Source organism: Coregonus clupeaformis, chromosome 3 (genome assembly GCF_020615455.1).
Source record: "Coregonus clupeaformis isolate EN_2021a chromosome 3, ASM2061545v1, whole genome shotgun sequence".
Taxonomy (NCBI): Eukaryota; Metazoa; Chordata; class Actinopteri; order Salmoniformes; family Salmonidae; genus Coregonus; species Coregonus clupeaformis.
The window spans coordinates 33,246,487-33,264,047 of record NC_059194.1 but is presented as its reverse complement, the minus strand read 5'-3'; the positions used below and the strand labels follow the sequence as shown (position 1 = coordinate 33,264,047).

Genomic DNA, 17,561 nt, shown 5'->3' with positions numbered 1-17,561 from the left:
ACCACTGCGCCACTTGTTTTGAGAAGATTGCCATCTTATAACATTTCATACCATCATACCATTAATAACCACATTTAGCTACCTCTGATAAGCGGTTATCATACCAAAATATAACCCACAGACATGGACCTTATAGAAAATCATTAGACTTCGCCACCCCAGAGTGGACCAATGTGGAATTTGGCACTCTGGCCCATGGGCTAATATTCTAAACAACAAAACAGCAGACTAATTTGATACAATTCAAAAAGACTCCCAAATGCCAATTGAATGTGCTTTTATATTAGATAGGGAGTTATAAGGCATATCTACTGACCAAATGTGTAATTTAAACACTATTAAAATATAAAATAATTTATCAGAGACTGAAATCCATATTTTGCCTTCATTTTATTAATGTATTGACAACATTTTAAAATATATACTCTAATGTTAGTATTTTATTAAAGGAATATAAAGTGTAGACTTCATAGTCTACTGCTGAGCACACTGGTTTTCCAGTGTTTTCTGCGAGGTAACATGGATGACTTCTTGAGATTTTAGCCTTTTCTTTTCATCTCTTCTGTTCTCTTCTTCACCTTCCTTCTTAATCTCCAGCTCCTCAGTCATTATTTTACAGTCAGCAGAGGGAGACCTAAAAGGCAAACCATTCCATTTGTATAAAGGTGTTGTCAAATCCAAAGCCATACAGATGAGGTTTACAACCCTGTCGTCATCATTTCTAGTAAAATATACAGTGGGGAAAAAAAGTATTTAGTCAGCCACCAATTGTGCAAGTTCTCCCACTTAAAAGATGAGAGAGGCCTGTAATTTTCATCATAGGTACACGTCAACTATGACAGACAAAATGAGAAAAAAAAAATCTGAAAATCATATTGTAGGATTTTTTATGAATTTATTTGCAAATTATGGTGGAAAATAAGTATTTGGTCAATAACAAAAGTTTCTCAATACTTTGTTATATACCCTTTGTTGGAAATGACACAGGTCAAACGTTTTCTGTAAGTCTTCACAAGGTTTTCACACACTGTTGCTGGTATTTTGGCCTATTCCTCCATGCAGATCTCCTCTAGAGCAGTGATGTTTTGGGGCTGTCGCTGGGCAACACAGACTTTCAACTCCCTCCAAAGATTTTCTATGGGGTTGAGATCTGGAGACTGGCTAGGCCACTCCAGGACCTTGAAATGCTTCTTACGAAGCCACTCCTTCGTTGCCCGGGCGGTGTGTTTGGGATCATTGTCATGCTGAAAGACCCAGCCACGTTTCATCTTCAATGCCCTTGCTGATGGAAGGAGGTTTTCACTCAAAATCTCACGATACATGGCCCCATTCATTCTTTCCTTTACACGGATCAGTCGTCCTGGTCCCTTTGCAGAAAAACAGCCCCAAAGCATGATGTTTCCACCCCCATGCTTCACAGTAGGTATGGTGTTCTTTGGATGCAACTCAGAATTCTTTGTCCTCCAAACACGACGAGTTGAGTTTTTACCAAAACGTTCTATTTTGGTTTCATCTGACAATATGACATTCTCCCAATCCTCTTCTGGATCATCCAAATGCACTCTAGCAAACTTCAGACGGGCCTGGACATGTACTGGCTTAAGCAGGGGGACACGTCTGGCACTGCAGGATTTGAGTCCCTGGTGGCGTAGTGTGTTACTGATGGTAGGCTTTGTTACTTTGGTCCCAGCTCTCTGCAGGTCATTCACTAGGTCCCCCCGTGTGGTTCTGGGATTTTTGCTCACCGTTCTTGTGATCATTTTGACCCCACGGGGTGAGATCTTGCGTGGAGCCCCAGATCGAGGGAGATTATCAGTGGTCTTGTATGTCTTCCATTTCCTAATAATTGCTCCCACAGTTGATTTCTTCAAACCAAGCTGCTTACCTATTGCAGATTCAGTCTTCCCAGCCTGGTGCAGGTCTACAATTTTGTTTCTGGTGTCCTTTGACAGCTCTTTTGTCTTGGCCATATTGGAGTTTGGAGTGTGACTGTTTGAGGTTGTGGACAGGTGTCTTTTATACTGATAACAAGTTCAAACATGTGCCATTAATACAGGTAACGAGTGGAGGAGAGAAGAGCCTCTTAAAGAAGAAGTTACAGGTCTGTGAGAGCCAGAAATCTTGCTTGTTTGTAGGTGACCAAATACTTATTTTCCACCATAATTTGCAAATAAATTCATAAAAAATCCTACAATGTGATTTTCTGGATTTTTTCTTTCTCAATTTGTCTGTCATAGTTGATGTGTACCTATGATGGAAATTACAGGCCTCTCTCATATTTTTAAGTGGGAGAACTTGCACAATTGGTGGCTGACTAAATACTTTTTTCCCCACTGTAAAGGATTCATTTACAAAGAAATGGGCTAGACCTACGTGGTACACCATTCAATCAACCTGTTTAGATTGAAGGTAAACCGTTTAATTCTACATGTTTTATTAAGTTCAAAAAGTGCAGAGACAAGGATTAACGTAGTTGAAACTGTTCCTACTGGCAGCAGACTGTAAACCATTGTTAGTACTTAGTACCTAAATTACATGCATCAAATACATGCAAAGGAAGATCAAGTAACACACTGACTCATGGTACAGCATATACAGTAAGTTACAACTGTGTTCACCTAATAGCAATTCTAGCCTTGATCCAGGCAGTCAGCTTCGTAGGAAAAATGTCCCAGAAAGTATAATACTTATAAACAGATAGGAAGTCAAAGGCAAAACAGTGCAAATCAATTAAGACTTCCCTGTGACAGCCCTCCTAAAAGGCAGGGGAATGGTAAGCAATGGTGGACTAGTGGTGAGAGCCCGAATAAAGCCCAGGAAGAGGAAGACGACCAAGAAACCGAAGTTGACACAGTGGAAAGGAGAGACAGGAGTCTGCAGGACCATGGGGAAACTGACCTGGGGGGGTTGGGGATAATGATTGGGGGCTCCTCGCAGATACGCACACTCTTGCTGTCTTGGGGCAAGGCAGAGTTAGGCTTCGGGTTGTTGGGGGGCTGCAGAGGGGTAACGGTGAGCCTCTCCTCTGTAAAAGGGTGTTCCTCTGCTTCCATTTCCTCTTTCATGTGCTTGGGGAGCTCCAGCACCATGGGGTCCTCTTTCTTCACCTCTGGGATGTCGCTAGGAATGTCTACAGGGAGCTTCTCGCGCTTGCGCTTCTGAATAAGCTTTTTATTCACCTCTAAAGACACAACATAACATTGATTTAATCCCTCTTACCTAATGTCACCTTTTTTTAAATATGTAAATTATCACTGCAACTGTGTTCAAGTGAATGTCACTATATAGGCTAATTTACCATTGGGCTCATATTTCAACCTGAGCTCTTCCACTTTGACTTGCAGCTTGATGTTGTCACTCTGGCTCTGTTTGTGGGCCCTCTCTGCACTGAACAGCTTCCTCTCCAGCTCCAGTGCTCTCTGGCTCTCAGAGAGTGACTTCATTCTTTGCATGGACAACTCATCCCCCAGTCGCTCTGCATCCTTCCTACACACACACACACACACACACACACGAATCAAAACACTGATGCAGGTACGACAGATCCAATTTGGTTAATCTCAACATTTGTAAGCCAAACTTTAAATGTGGAATGCTTATGGGCAAACTGAAGGTCATCACCCACCCAGGATGTAAATACTAACTGTGCCCTAAATCAAGCAATAACTCACGCAGAGTTTGAAAGTTGCATTTTCAGAAGGTCAGTGTAGTAGGTCCCATCACCACCGTCTGTTTCCACTGGGGCTGCAGAGGGCTGTGCCTTCAATGTCATCTGCATAGACACAGTAACCAACAATTGAGACAACTGCACAACATTCAGTTCATACTGTGTGAATCTGTTGCCCTATAACATGTTGTAGTGTTTTGGATTTTAGTTGAAATGACGACAAACAAGAGGACTTTACCTCCACTTTCTCCAGGCGCTGTAGTTTGATCATGAGGGCTTGTATCTCACTGTTCTTCTCTGAGAGCATGGACTGCAGGCGCTCCAGCTGGGCAGGGTCTGCCCTAGAGCCTTGCAGTTGCATGAGTGTTGCTATCTGAACCTGGAGGATCAAGCAAGAGGGAAACGCACATGAATGAATCCCAAGTCTCACATTGAAATTAGGTGATTCAGTAAAAACATACAAGGACTTTATTTTATTTTATCGTACCTTCATACGATGGAGCTGTTGTTTGGAGAAGGCATGCTGCTTCTGAAGGGATTGGTGCTGTACTTTCATACTGATCAGTTGTCTCTCCATCTCTGCTCGTTTGTCCTCAAGCTAAAAATAAATCAAGAGGCTCTTTAACACAGAATGGGGATGAGGGTGCACACCTCCATCCACAGGGCCACAGTGGAGAGGGCCAAGAGCTTCAAGCTCCTCGGTGTCCACATCACTGAGGACTTAACGTGGTCCTCTGACAACAGAACAGTTGTGAAGAAGGCACGGCAACGCCTCTTCTCCCTCGGGAGGCTGAAACGATTTGGCATGGCCCCTCAGATCCTCAGGAACTTTTACAGCTGCACCATTGACAGCATCCTGACTGGTTGTATCACCGTTTGGTATGGCAACTGCACTGTTCGCAACCGGAAAGCCCTACAGAGGGTGTTGCGGATGGCCCAGCGCATCACTGGAGGTGAGCTCAGCCATCCAGGATGTACATGCCAGGCGGTGTCTGAGAATGGCCCGAACGTGGACTGTTCTCAGTATCGGCAGGCGGTACCGGTGCATCAAGGCTCAGACAAACAGACTCCTAAAAAGCTTCTATCCTCTGGCCATAAGACTGTTAAATGGCTAACAACTACTACTCTCCCTCTCAGACTATCCACAGGTCTCTACCCACTCAGACAACCTACACTGCTGCTAAAATGATTATTGATTAGATGTATTACTCCATTACGCTGATGTCCATTGATTATTGACTCTTAACCAACCGTGCTATTTTGTGTGTTTTTTCCCGCATTGTTTGTTACTTATTTTGTACATAATGTTACTGCTATCGTCTCTTATGACGACCAAAAAGAACTTCTGGACATGAGAACAGTGATTAATCACCTTGAACTGGACAAATAATTATTATTTAATGAGTCGGACGAGAGGGATTTGCTCCAGACACCCGACAGGGCCCTCATCCCCGTCATTCGCAGTAGAAAGAAAAGGAGATATCGCGGAAGGAGATCGGGGTGCTTGGTAAGGAGCCGGTGATGAGTGGCTAATCTGCCTTTGCCATCGATACTATTGGCCAACTTACAATCGCTTGATAATAAAGTGGACAAACTACAAGCACGTATATCCTACCAACGGGACATAAAAAAACGGTAATATCTTATGTTTCACTGAGTCGTGGCTGAACGAAGACATGAATAACATACAGCTGGCGGGTTATACACTGTATCGGCAGGATAGAACAGCAGCCTCTGGTAAGTCAAGGGGTGGCGGTCTATGTATATTTGTAAACAACAGCTGGTGCACGATATCTAAGGAAGTCTCGAGGTTTTGCTCGCCTGAGGTAGAGTACCTCATGATAAACTGTAGACCACACTATCTACCAAGAGAGTTTATCTATATTCTTCGTAGCTTTCTATTTACCACCACAAACAGATACTGGCATTAAGACCGCACTCAATGAACTGTATACGGCCATTAGCAAACACGCTCCTCGTGGCCAGGGATTTTAATGCAGGGAAACTTAAATCTGTTTTCCCTCATTTCTACTAGCATGTTAAATGTGCAACCAGAGGGGGAGAAAAAAAAAACTCTAGACCACCTTTACTCCACACACAGAGAAGCGTACAAAGCTCTCCCTCGCCCTCCATTTGGCAAATCTGACCATAATTATATCCTCCTGATTCCTGTTTACAAGCAAAAACTAAAGCAGGATGCACCAGTGACTCGGTCAATTAACAAAGTGGTCAGATGAAGCAGATGCTAAGCTACAGGACTGTTTTGCTAGCACAGACTGGAATATGTTCTGGGATTCTTCCGATGGCATTGAGTACACCACAACAGTCACTGGCTTCATCAATAACTCCAATTTGCATACCGCCCCAACAGATCCACAGATGATGCAATCTCTACTGCACTCCACACTGCCCTTTCCCACCTGGACAAAAGGAACACCTATGTGAGAATGCTATTAATTGACTACAGCTCAGCGTTCAACATCATAGTGCCCTCAACACTCATCACTAAGCTATGGACCCTGGGACCAAACACCTCCCTCTGCAACTGGATCCTTGAGTTCCTGACGGGCCGCCCCCAGGTGGTAAGGGTAGGTAACAACACATCCGCCACGCTGATCCTCAACGGGGGCCCCTCAGGGGTGCGTGCTCAGTCCCCTCCTGTACTCCCTGTTCACTCATGACTGCATAGCCAGGCACGACCCCAACACCATCATTAGGTTTGTCGATGACACAACAGTGGTAGGCCTGAACACCGACGAGACAGCCTATAGGGAGGTGGTCAGAGACCTGGCCGTGTGGTGCCAGGACAACAACCTCTCCCTCAACGTGATCAAGACAAAGGAGATGATTGTGGACTACAGGAAAAAGAAGAGGACCGAGCACAACCCCATTCTCATCGACGTGGCTGTAGTGGAGCAGGTTGAGAGCTTCAAGTTCCTTGGTGTCTACATGGTCCAAGCACACCAAGACAGTCGTAAAGAGGGCACGACAAAATCTATTCCCCCTAAGGAGACTGAAAATATTTGGCATGGGTCCTCAGATCCTCAAAAGGTTCTACAGCTGCACCATCGAGAGCATCCTGACTGGTTGCATTACTGCCTGGTATGGCAACTGCTCGGCCTCCGACCGCAAGGCACTACAGAGGGTAGTGCGTACGGCCCAAAAAATGGTCAAAGACTCCAGCCACCCTAGTCATAGACTGTTCTCTCTGCTACCGCACAGCAAGCGGTACCGGAGCACCAAGTCTAGGTCCAAGAGGCTTCTAAACAGCTTCTACCCCCAAGCCATAAGACTCCTGAAAATCTAATCAAATGGCTACCCAGACTATTTGCATTGTCCCCCCCTCACGCTGCTGCTACTCTCTGTTTATTATCTATGCATAGTCACTTTAATAACTCTACCTACATATTACCCAAATTACCTTGACTAACCGGTGCCCCCGCACATTGTATATAGCCTAGCTATTGTTATTTTTACTGCTTAATAATGCTTTGTTACTTTTATTTGTGTGATTTTTTTTGGGTGTTCTTTCTTAAACTTGGTTATGGCCTTGTAAGTAAGCATTTCACTGCAAGGTCTACACCTGTTGTATTGTATTCCTGTTTACACATATACAGTGGGGAGAACAAGTATTTGATACACTGCCGATTTTGCAGGTTTTCCTACTTACAAAGCATGTAGAGGTCTGTAATTTTTATCATAGGTACACCAACTGTGAGAGACGGAATCTAAAACAAAAATCCAGAAAATCACATTGTATGATTTTTAAGTAATTAATTTGCATTGTATTGCATGACATAAGTATTTGATCACCTACCAACCAGTAAGAATTCCGGCTCTCACAGACCTGTTAGTTTTTCTTTAAGAAGCCCTCCTGTTCTCCACCCATTACCTGTATTAACTGCACCTGTTTGAACTCATTACCTGTATAAAAGACACCTGTCCACTCTCAATAAAACAGACTCCAACCTCTCCACAATGGCCAAGACCAGAGAGCTGTGTAAGGACATCAGGGATAACATTTTAGACCTGCACAAGGCTGGGATGGGCTACAGGACAATAGGCAAGCAGCTTGGTGAGAAGGCAACAACTGTTGACGCAATTATTAGAAAATGGAAGTTCAAGATGACGGTCAACCACCCTCGGTCTGGGGCTCCATGCAAGATCTCACCTCGTGGGGGATCAATGATCATGAGGAAGGTGAGGGATCAGCCCAGAACTACACGGCAGGACCTAAGCAATGACCTGAAGAGAGCTGGGACCACAGTCTCAAAGAAAACCATTAGTAACACACTACGCCGTCATGGATTAAAATCATGCAGCGCACGCAAGGTCCCCCTGCTCAAGCCAGCGCATGTCCAGGCCCATCTGAAGTTTGCCAATGACCATCTGGATGATCCAGAGGAGGAATGGGAGAAGGTCATGTGGTCTGATGAGACATAAATATAGCTTTTTGGTCTAAACTCCACTCGCCGTGTTTGGAGGAAGAAGAAGGATGAGTACAACCCCAAGAACACCATCCCAACCGTGAAGCATGGAGGTGGAAACATCATTCTTTGGAGATGCTTTTCTGAAAAGGGGACAGGACGACTGCACCGTATTGAGGGGAGGATGGATGGGGCCATGTATCGCGAGATCTTGGCCAACAACCTCCTTCCCTCAGTAAGAGCATTGAAGATGGGTCGTGGCTGGGTCTTCCAGCATGACAACGTCCCGAAACACACAGCCAGGGCAACTAAGGAGTGGCTCCGTAAGAAGCATCAAGGTCCTGGAGTGGCCTAGCCAGTCTCCAGACCTGAACCCAATAGAAAATCTTTGGAGGGAGCTGAAAGTCTGTATCGCCCAGCGTCAGCCCCGAAACCTGAAGGATCTGGAGAAGGTCTGTATGGAGGAATGGGCCAAAATCCCTGCTGCAGTGTGTGCAAACCTGGACAAGACCTACAGGAAACGTATGATCTCTGTAATTGCAAACAACGGTTTCTGTACCAAATATTAAGTTCTGCTTTTCTGATGTATCAAATACTTATGTCATGCAATAAAATGCAAATTAATTACTTAAAAATCATACAATGTGATTTTCTGGATTTTTGTTTTAGATTCTGTCTCTCACAGTTGAAGTGTACCTATGATAAAAATTACAGACCTCTACATGCTTTGTAAGTAGGAAAACCTGCAAAATTGGCAGTGTATCAAATACTTGTTCTCCCCACTGATATATATATATATATATATATATATATATATATATATTACCACTAGTATATACTGTAACCATAATTATTTATATATTCCTGCAACCAGTCACTTTTCCATCCCTGTTTACATTTAGCAGACGCTCTTATACAAAGCGACTTACAAATCGTTTACATGTAAATCCTACTACCAGTCACTTTTTATGTATAAACCCACCTCAACCTCTCCAGCACATTAAAAAGGTACTGACACTGACCTACTGTATATATACTTGCATTCTCATTTTCTTTAACTCTCACCGTAGTCCTTGTGAGGTTTTTATTCGTAATTTTATTTTTTACTTTATTTTTTATTATTATCTATATTATTATTACTGTATTGTTGGGAAATAGTTCTCAAGGTAAGAATTTCACTGTACTGTTTTACACCCGTTGTATCCTGTGCACGTGGCGAAAACTTTGAAACTTGAAATACATTCAAAGATGCTACGGAGACAGATGGCAATGTAGTACCTACCTCTCCAAATAAAGAATTTCCCTTGCTGTTGGGATCTTGTGCCTGTTGCAATAACTGATCCAGCTGAATCTGGAGATCTTGGTTGGCCTCTCTGGCTTTCTAAAGCAGGCAAAAAGGAAAGACATTAGTTTCATTCGCATGAATGACTATGAATGTAGTGCAATGTATTCATGATACACACAATCCTAAACTGCTGAAGATTATGATCTTTACCTCCAAGGCGTTGAAGCAGGAGACAGCTTCTCTCTCACGCTCTTCTTTCTCCTCACTGACTCGCTCCAGTTGCCGTTGAAGGTTTGTGTTGGTCAGCTCCAGCTGCTGCTCTTTGTACTGGGCCTCCTGAAGTGCCAGCTCCAAGGTGGCCTGAGTGGAGAAACATTAAAATGGCTACCTATACTGTACCACATGCAATTAACTGATATTTAAAATCAGTTAAAAGTAAACAAAGCATTTTTATGGTTATCCCGAGTCTTTATGGGCCTTTACTAATCTCTCGTACAGATGCATGTAACGTCGGATGGAATCGTAGTAGGGCTGGGCATTATATAGAACTAATTAGGATTTATGTTTTTGCGCAATATTCCAAATGCCTGTATCGCAAGAATCAAGTGTTTAATTTTTTACATATAAAATATGAGCGTTTTTTGTCTACTTGTTCTCGTTGTCTTTTTGGTCTCATCTCCTTCGCTCCTTCTGTGTTGTGTTCCCATGTACACCAGAGATCTGTATATCATGATGAGATGCTCATGGCTCCGCCCTAACAATGGGAATCGTTGTCCCAAAGTGGGGAAGGCTGGCGACAAACTTAGGTCCACAATAAGCCCATAGAAATGCATTGGGATAATTTTGGTGAGAGTGAAACCTCTCGCTTTGCCTCTTCCTCTCGGTTTACACACACACACTCAAAGCCCCTCCCCTGCCACTCACACAAAGATGAGATCACTTCTTCCTCTCTGACAAGTGGTTTCAACTTGCTATTTGCATTTAAGCTTTGGTCAAACAGAATCGGTCATATGGACACTGAAACACATTGAGATTATTTCACTGTAATAGAGGAGAAGTTATCCTTCCTATTGATACCCTTTTTATTTCTCAACTGCTCAAGTTGCGCACAGAGCAGACACTACTAAAACGGGAGTATCAATGAACATTGATTCAGTGTTCATAACAATTCAACTGCCCTGCCTTGTTGATTGGCAAATAGATCCAAGTTGGCTAAACTTGAAATATAAAGACTCCTATAGAGATTAGCTGGCTACTCATTAGCAAGTGGGCTTGTGCTTGAGAGATTGTTTCGTTAATGATCATTTGCCAAAATCACAATTTCGCAGAAGTTTGCATCTTTGAAATTTCGGAAGAGAGGGGACATTTGGCCAATAGACTTACCCAAAACTTCTGTTTAGGGGGATGGAGACTTTGCTAGTCTCGGTAGTATCTTCTCATACATCTACAGTACCAGTCAAAAGTTTGGACACACCTACTCATTCAAAGGTTTTTCTATATTTTTACTAATTTTCTACATTGTAGAATAATAGTGAAGACATCAAAACTATTAAATAACACAAATGGAATCATGTAGTAACCAAAAAAAGTGTTAAACAAATCAAAATATATGTTATATTTGCGATTCTTCAAATAGCCACCCTTTGCCTTGATGACAGCTTTGCACACTCTTGGCATTCTCTCAACCAGCTTCACCTGGAATGCTTTTCCAACAGTCTTGAAGGAGTTCCCACATACGCTGAGCACTTGTTGGCTGCTTTTCCTTCACTATGCTGTCCGACTCATCCCAAACCAGGCCAGGTCATCTGATGCAGCACTCCATTACTCTCCTTCTTGGTCAAATAGCCCTTATACAGCCTGGAGGTGTGTTGGGTCATTGTCGTGTTGAAAAACAAATGATAGTCCCACTAAGCCCAAACCAGATGGGCTGGCGTATCGCTGCAGAATGCTGTGGGAGCCATGCTGGTTAAGTGTGCCTTGAACTCGAAATAAATCAGACAGTGTCACCAGCAAAGCACCCCCACGCCATAACAACGCCTCCTCCATGCTTTACGGTGGGAAATAAACATGCGGCGATCATCCGTTCACCCACACAGCATCTCACAAAGACACGGCGGTTGGAACCAAAAATCTCAAATTTGGACTCCAGACCAAAGGACAAATTTCCACCGGTCTAATGTTCATTGCTCGTGTTTCTTGGCCCAAGCAGGTCTCTTCTTCTTATTGGTGTCCTTTAGTAGTGGCTTCTTTGCAGCAATTCGACCATGAAGGCCTGATTCACACAGTCCCCTCTGAACAGTTGATGTTGAGATATGTCTGTGACTTGAACTCTGTGAAGCATTTATTTGGGCTGCAATTTCTGAGGCTAGTAACTCTAATGAACGTAACCTCTGCAGCAGAGGTAACTCTGGGTCTTCCATTCCTGTGGCGGTCCTCATGAGAGCCCGTTTCATAATAGCGCTTGATGGTTTTTGCGACTGCACTTGAAGAAACTTTAAAAGTTCTTGAAATGTTCCGGATTGACTGAGCTTCATGTCTTAAAGTAATAATGGACTGTCGTTTCTCTTTGCTTATTTGAGATGTTCTTGCCATAATATGGACTTGGTCTTTTACCAAATATGTCCATCTTCTGTATACACCCCTTACCTTGTCACAACACAACTGATTGGCTCAAACGCATTAAGTGGTAAAGAAATTCTACAAATTAACTTTTAAGAAGGCACACCTGTTAATTTAAATGCATTCCAGGTGAATACCTCATGAAGCTGGTTGAGAGAATGCCAAGAGTGTGCAAAGCTGTCATCAAGGCAAAGGTCGGCTATTTGAAGAATCTCAAATATAAAATATATTTTGATTAGTTTAAAACTTTTTTGGTTACTACATGATTCCATATGTGTTATTTCATAGTTTTGATGTCTTCACTATTATTCTCCAATTTAAAAAAAATTGTAAAAAATAAAGAAAAACCCTTGAATGAGTAGGTGTGTCCAAACTTTTGACTGGTAGTGTACCTCCAGAACTTAATTGAGCATCTGACACAATATTTTAGTTCTGGGTTCCTGAGATTAAGTTTTTACAGACAGTGTGGTAGGGTACTCACCTTAGCAGCCTCCAGCTCCATCCTCTCCACCTGCAACTCCATCATCTCGGTGGACAGGGTTTCATGAGTCTGCTCTGTGACCGATCGCAGCTCCTCCATCTTGTTGCTCAGGGTCACTGTCTGGAGCTCCAGTTTATGCTTCAGCTGCTTCTCACTGAGCTGCGCCTCATCCAGTTCAGCTCTCATTCTCTCCATCTACGGCCAAACACAGACATCACATTCACTACACTGACTGGGCACACAAAGTATTGTCAAGAAATAAGTATTGCCTCAAAGGCAACAACTCCTGATTAAGTATGTCATTAGTAGAGATGATTTCAGTGTGTATAATTCCACACAAAAAAAGTCTAGATTCAGCATTCCCCCAAATACAGCCAATGGTGTACAGGTAACCCAAACCACATCAATGGCTCCCCAACCTTTTTCTTGCACTCATTGAGCTCCATAGCGTGGTTCCTCTCCAGCTGGGATTCCTGTTGCTCCCACTGCAGCCTCTGTTGGCTCTTGACCGAGTCGTAGTCGGAGCGCAGGCTGTCCAGCACACGGCTTTTCAGCTCCACTTCCCGCTGCAGGGAGTATTTCTCCTGCTCCAGGGCCTGAGAATAGACACACAGGAGATTCATAACTCCAACAACAACCCACTCCATCTGTGTTCCCATCCAAACACTGTTCAACATTACTGTAATATCAGTTGTAACAAGATTCATGACATGAAATATAAGGATGATTAATAGTTGTTATGGACAGCAGTTGTCTTATTTTGTAATGCGTTATACTGCTACTGTCATAGCCTATTCATCAACTGTCAAGAAGACAGCAGTCTTTAGAGATGTCAGTCATTGGCCAGTGTGAATGATCACCTCCACAGCGTTGGTCATCTCTATCCGCTGCTCCTCCAGTTTGTTCTGCAGATCCAGCTGCCCATCCAGCAGCTGAAGGCCATATTGGCCTGCCTTCTGCAGCGCATCGTCTGCTTCTTTCAACTTGCGTTGTAGTCGCTGGATCTCATCTTCTCCTGAAGTAGACATCTTTCACAATTGAGGTGATGTAAAAAGAGAGAAACTTAACAGCAGCACTTATTGAAATTGTGGGACACCCATTTAACTTCAGCGATGGTTCATATGGGGTAAGGTGGGATAGTTGTTCAATTATGTAAAGAATGTGGGCTATTCTGTGATTATCATATCTGATTAAATGAACACAACAAATAATGTTGACAAATATAGATATTGGCCTAATGATGGAATAAACCCTGAGCTAAACCTAGTTGAAAACAATGGATAAAGAATGTAACTAACTTCTGTTCCACAACGAAACGGGATGAAACGATTGTATACACGCAACGTTGTATGCTTGCTTTTGCTAGTGAACAATACTGCATACCACTGATAAACAACACTAACATTAGCAAGCTTTTTCCTCCTGATATGAGTTAGCTCCTGTAGCTAGCTAGCTAAAGTACGTTTACTAAACTTGCATGACATAGTACTAGCTAGCTAGCTAGATAACGTAAGTTGCAAGCTAACTGTTGATTGCACAAAGACAGTTACCCTCGGAAATGTGACCATAAGAGGATAACTGGCAAGCTATTGTAATATTACTTTTCATGTTTAGCTAGCTAGTAAGCATACCTTGCCAACAAGCAGTCAAAAAGGGAACCGAACCACCACACCTAAAATCTTTGTCGTTTTAGACCGCGCACACAAGACGATTTGAATTCTGCTGCAGCCCAATGACTGTTCAATGAGGTGACATCAGAGTTGGGACATCCAAGGCACCCGTTTAGACTTTTCTGCCCAGCCAAATATCGCGAGAGATAGTGAGCTGTCTGTTGGTCTGCCTTTCTACAAGTGGGTGGTGACCAATTTTCCCTCTAAACAGTGTTGCAATGTCCGCTGTTTTCCAACCAAATTGGTCTACTTTGAAAACGATGTCGCGGGTGAAAATGTATTGATCGCGGGTTGCAGGTTTTTGTGCTATTTGTAAGTTGCACCGCTGCCGCCATGCCATATCTCTTAAAAAAATATATATTTCAATGTGACCTGCTGCTGAGTGTCAGGCAGTGATGCAGGTTGTTGCTGAGTGAGTGGGAGGGCCGGAAGTGTGTGTGTATGTCTGTGTGTGTGCGTGCGTTGAGAGAGCACTACAGATATTGGCTGAGTCAGGTGAGCGAGAGGGAGAGCGAGCAGCACGCGCGCACGTCTTGACATCTTTTGTTGTAGGTAGGCTATTTAGATTGTCATTATGGAGACACCTGTTTCAAACACTTTTTCAGTAAAACATATGAATATGCACATCAATAAATAATGGAGACAAAGCACTGGAAAACGACTTTGGGCTCGCTAGAGCGCATTACATAAATTCGCTCAGAGTTGGTTTAAACTGCATTCTAATGTTGACTTTGCTTAAAGAAAACGGTATCAAGCGAAGTGCTTTATGCATGCTCAGTTCTTGGGTCTCGGTGGCTGCCGGAGTGGCCACCAAGTAGCATATTAATGCCTATTAATGTATATGCCATTGTAGGCTACCATTTGATACGATAAATATGTTGAAATGAAGATATCACTGGAGTTATTGCAAATCAATTTGTGCCACTTGTGTAGCCTACCTGGAGCTGGCAAACCAATTTAATAAATAGCCTATAACTTCAGTTTATTGTTGTTGTAGACTTCTGTTATTTTGCAATTACTAATGGACATTTTTAGTTAATACAATTTGAAATTATCAAAGCTCTATCGCAATTGACGAGCAGTTGTTAGAACGCATTAGAATGATGGTAACAGTAGTCAGATTAGGCTATAGTTAAAACAAATTCTAAAAAATAAACACTGGCTGTTGTTGACAAGCGTATTCAGTTCATATACATATTATTAATATTTAATTCAGTGATTGAAATTATGGCCCCATCCTCAGTAGCCTATTTCAGCAGGTTATTGGGAAACACAAGTACTTCTTACTTCGAAATCGCCTCGCTATTCATGTTGAATAAATTAGTCTGTTAATTTGAACTAAGAGCTGCTAAATCGTTCAGTTTACATCTTGGTTACATCTTGACTAGGCTACTGTAGACTATCTGAAATGAGATGTAGGCCTTTCAGGGGCTATAGACTACCTGCCTTTTGCTAAGCAAACCATGGCAAAATTGAATTACAATCATAAACCCAGATTTTAGTCTGTAGCCTATGCCTATTGAAATGAGAAGTCAATCTCGCAAATGGGCCATTTATAACGGTTTGTAGATTTAACATCTGCCACATAATAACAGCACAATTGCCAGAAAATAGCCTATCATTAGTTGTTTTTGTTCTTCCAAGTGTTTCTTGCTCAGAGATTGAGATCCTCCATCCAACCTTCATCACTCAAACTCTCCTGTCGAATTTACTATAGTTATGCACATGTGCAAAGGGGATTTATTTACAATTATAAACCTGGTTCGAGCCTTGAATGCTGATTGGCTGAAAGCCGTGGTATATCAGACCATATACCACCGGTATGACAAAACATTACATTTTACTGTTCTAATTACTGTCATGACCGTCCTGGGAGGATCCAAATGGGTCAGAAAAGGTTTGCAGGGAGAGCTTCAACCAGACCCCCTCCCACACGCAGAGGGGGGAAGGAGGGAACTGTGGGGTTTTGACATGGCGCTAATAAATAGAACCCTCCATTCAGGAGGAAAGTTATTAGAGGTCATGAACCATGATCACACTGCGTACGACTGGTTCAGTGCTTATAGAGTACTTCTGTCGTGAGGTTAGCTCCTCCGTGGATAACATAGCTAGGAAATAGACTTCTTCATACCTATCGCCACTACAATGGTGTAGGACACATTGACTTGTATTAAAACCACTACAGGTCCCCTTGGCATATGGCTTGAGGTCGGCACCGATTCCTACTGACACACGGTCATTGACATGGAAACTATCTGATGACGTTAGACTCACTCTGCCCAGGTTGCAGCCTACCAGGATACTTGGTTTCTTGCCCTTGGCATGTGTGCTTGTGCAAGCATAAACGCACATGCACAACAGAACATTTAAGGAGGATTTATACTAGGATCACTTAAGGGTCTGTGGGGTTCTATTTTCTCATAATTGGATCTGTATGTGATGAATAGCTTAGAAGGAATGCATTAATGATAAGCAAAGGTTTATACTGTACTGATATAAATTGTTTCACATAACAGGCTGTGATTCATGTGAGGAACGTTAGGGGCTAGGATTAGTTAAAACTTGTATTTCTTATAGATAAGACTTGTATTTCTCACAGATACGAACACTGCTTCTTTGTGATCTGTGAACCGTCCAAGGACATGGGTACTGCAAAAAAGTGCTGACTTTCTGGATAAGTTGCAAAACAACTAGATGCCTGGCAACAGGTGGAGCGCCAAGAGTCTGGGACCAGCCGGTGCGCCAACGGATAGGCTGAGTAAGTCTAAACCACGCTCAGTCTCTACTCTGATTGGCCAGCAGGGAGTGGGAAATATCTCTGTCAGAGTATTTGAAGAAGAACCTGTAACAATGGATTAGTTCTCTGAGTGCCCTGCGTGGTATTTCAGTGGACCCGTATATACGAACCTTCATACTTATCATACATACATTTTGCATATAATAAATTTAGCTTGGATTGAAGATCTCTTGATTCTTATTCCAATACCAGATTTGAATTACGCAATTTCTAACAGGTCCGAGAAAAATAGCAGTCTTGGTAAAGTTGAAATAGACTCTGAAGCCCCTTTGACTCCACAGCTACATTAATCACCAGTTTCTCCCCAGAGGTCCATAGGTGATCCCTGTAAACTGTCCGAAGCTAGTGCCTTACACCTGTAGCCTTATCATGTAGTTATCAACTTAGGATAGTGCCCTAAGCAACACACCGCTAAGTAGGATTGCCCTAGATATGACATTAGACCAAATGCCAAGATAGAGTCATTTAGCCAAGACCGTGGACGTATATAGAATAGAGTCCAATTAGATTATTAAGGTGTGGTAACTATATTTTGTATATCTTTTGTTTGTGTTTTTATTATTTTAATTTTTTAATTTTCTTTGACACTTAGGAAGTGATATTGCCACAAACAAG

General features: G+C 42.7%; 1 protein-coding gene across 3 annotated transcripts in view; it reads right to left on the bottom strand.

The window, feature by feature from the left end:
* Positions 1-371: 371 nt before the first annotated feature.
* The window catches only part of LOC121545427 (protein Spindly), a 45,161-nt gene continuing 27,971 nt past the window's right edge, over positions 372-17,561 (bottom strand). Inside the window, exons 1-12 of one of the 3 annotated variants that reach the window (XM_045208288.1) lie at positions 14,111-14,970; positions 13,340-13,507; positions 12,899-13,075; positions 12,480-12,674; positions 9,590-9,739; positions 9,377-9,475; positions 4,155-4,265; positions 3,906-4,046; positions 3,672-3,772; positions 3,299-3,486; positions 2,899-3,181; positions 372-634 (exon numbers count right to left, since the gene is read on the bottom strand). In XM_045208288.1, the coding sequence (XP_045064223.1) occupies positions 475-634; positions 2,899-3,181; positions 3,299-3,486; positions 3,672-3,772; positions 3,906-4,046; positions 4,155-4,265; positions 9,377-9,475; positions 9,590-9,739; positions 12,480-12,674; positions 12,899-13,075; positions 13,340-13,507 (1,773 nt within the window). In that variant the 5' untranslated portion in view covers positions 14,111-14,970 and the 3' untranslated portion in view covers positions 372-474. Of the gene's footprint in view, positions 635-2,898; positions 3,182-3,298; positions 3,487-3,671; positions 3,773-3,905; positions 4,047-4,154; positions 4,266-9,376; positions 9,476-9,589; positions 9,740-12,479; positions 12,675-12,898; positions 13,076-13,339; positions 13,508-14,110; positions 14,971-17,561 lie in introns of those variants that run through there. The other 2 variants (XM_045208290.1, XM_045208289.1) reach the window with 2 other exon arrangements.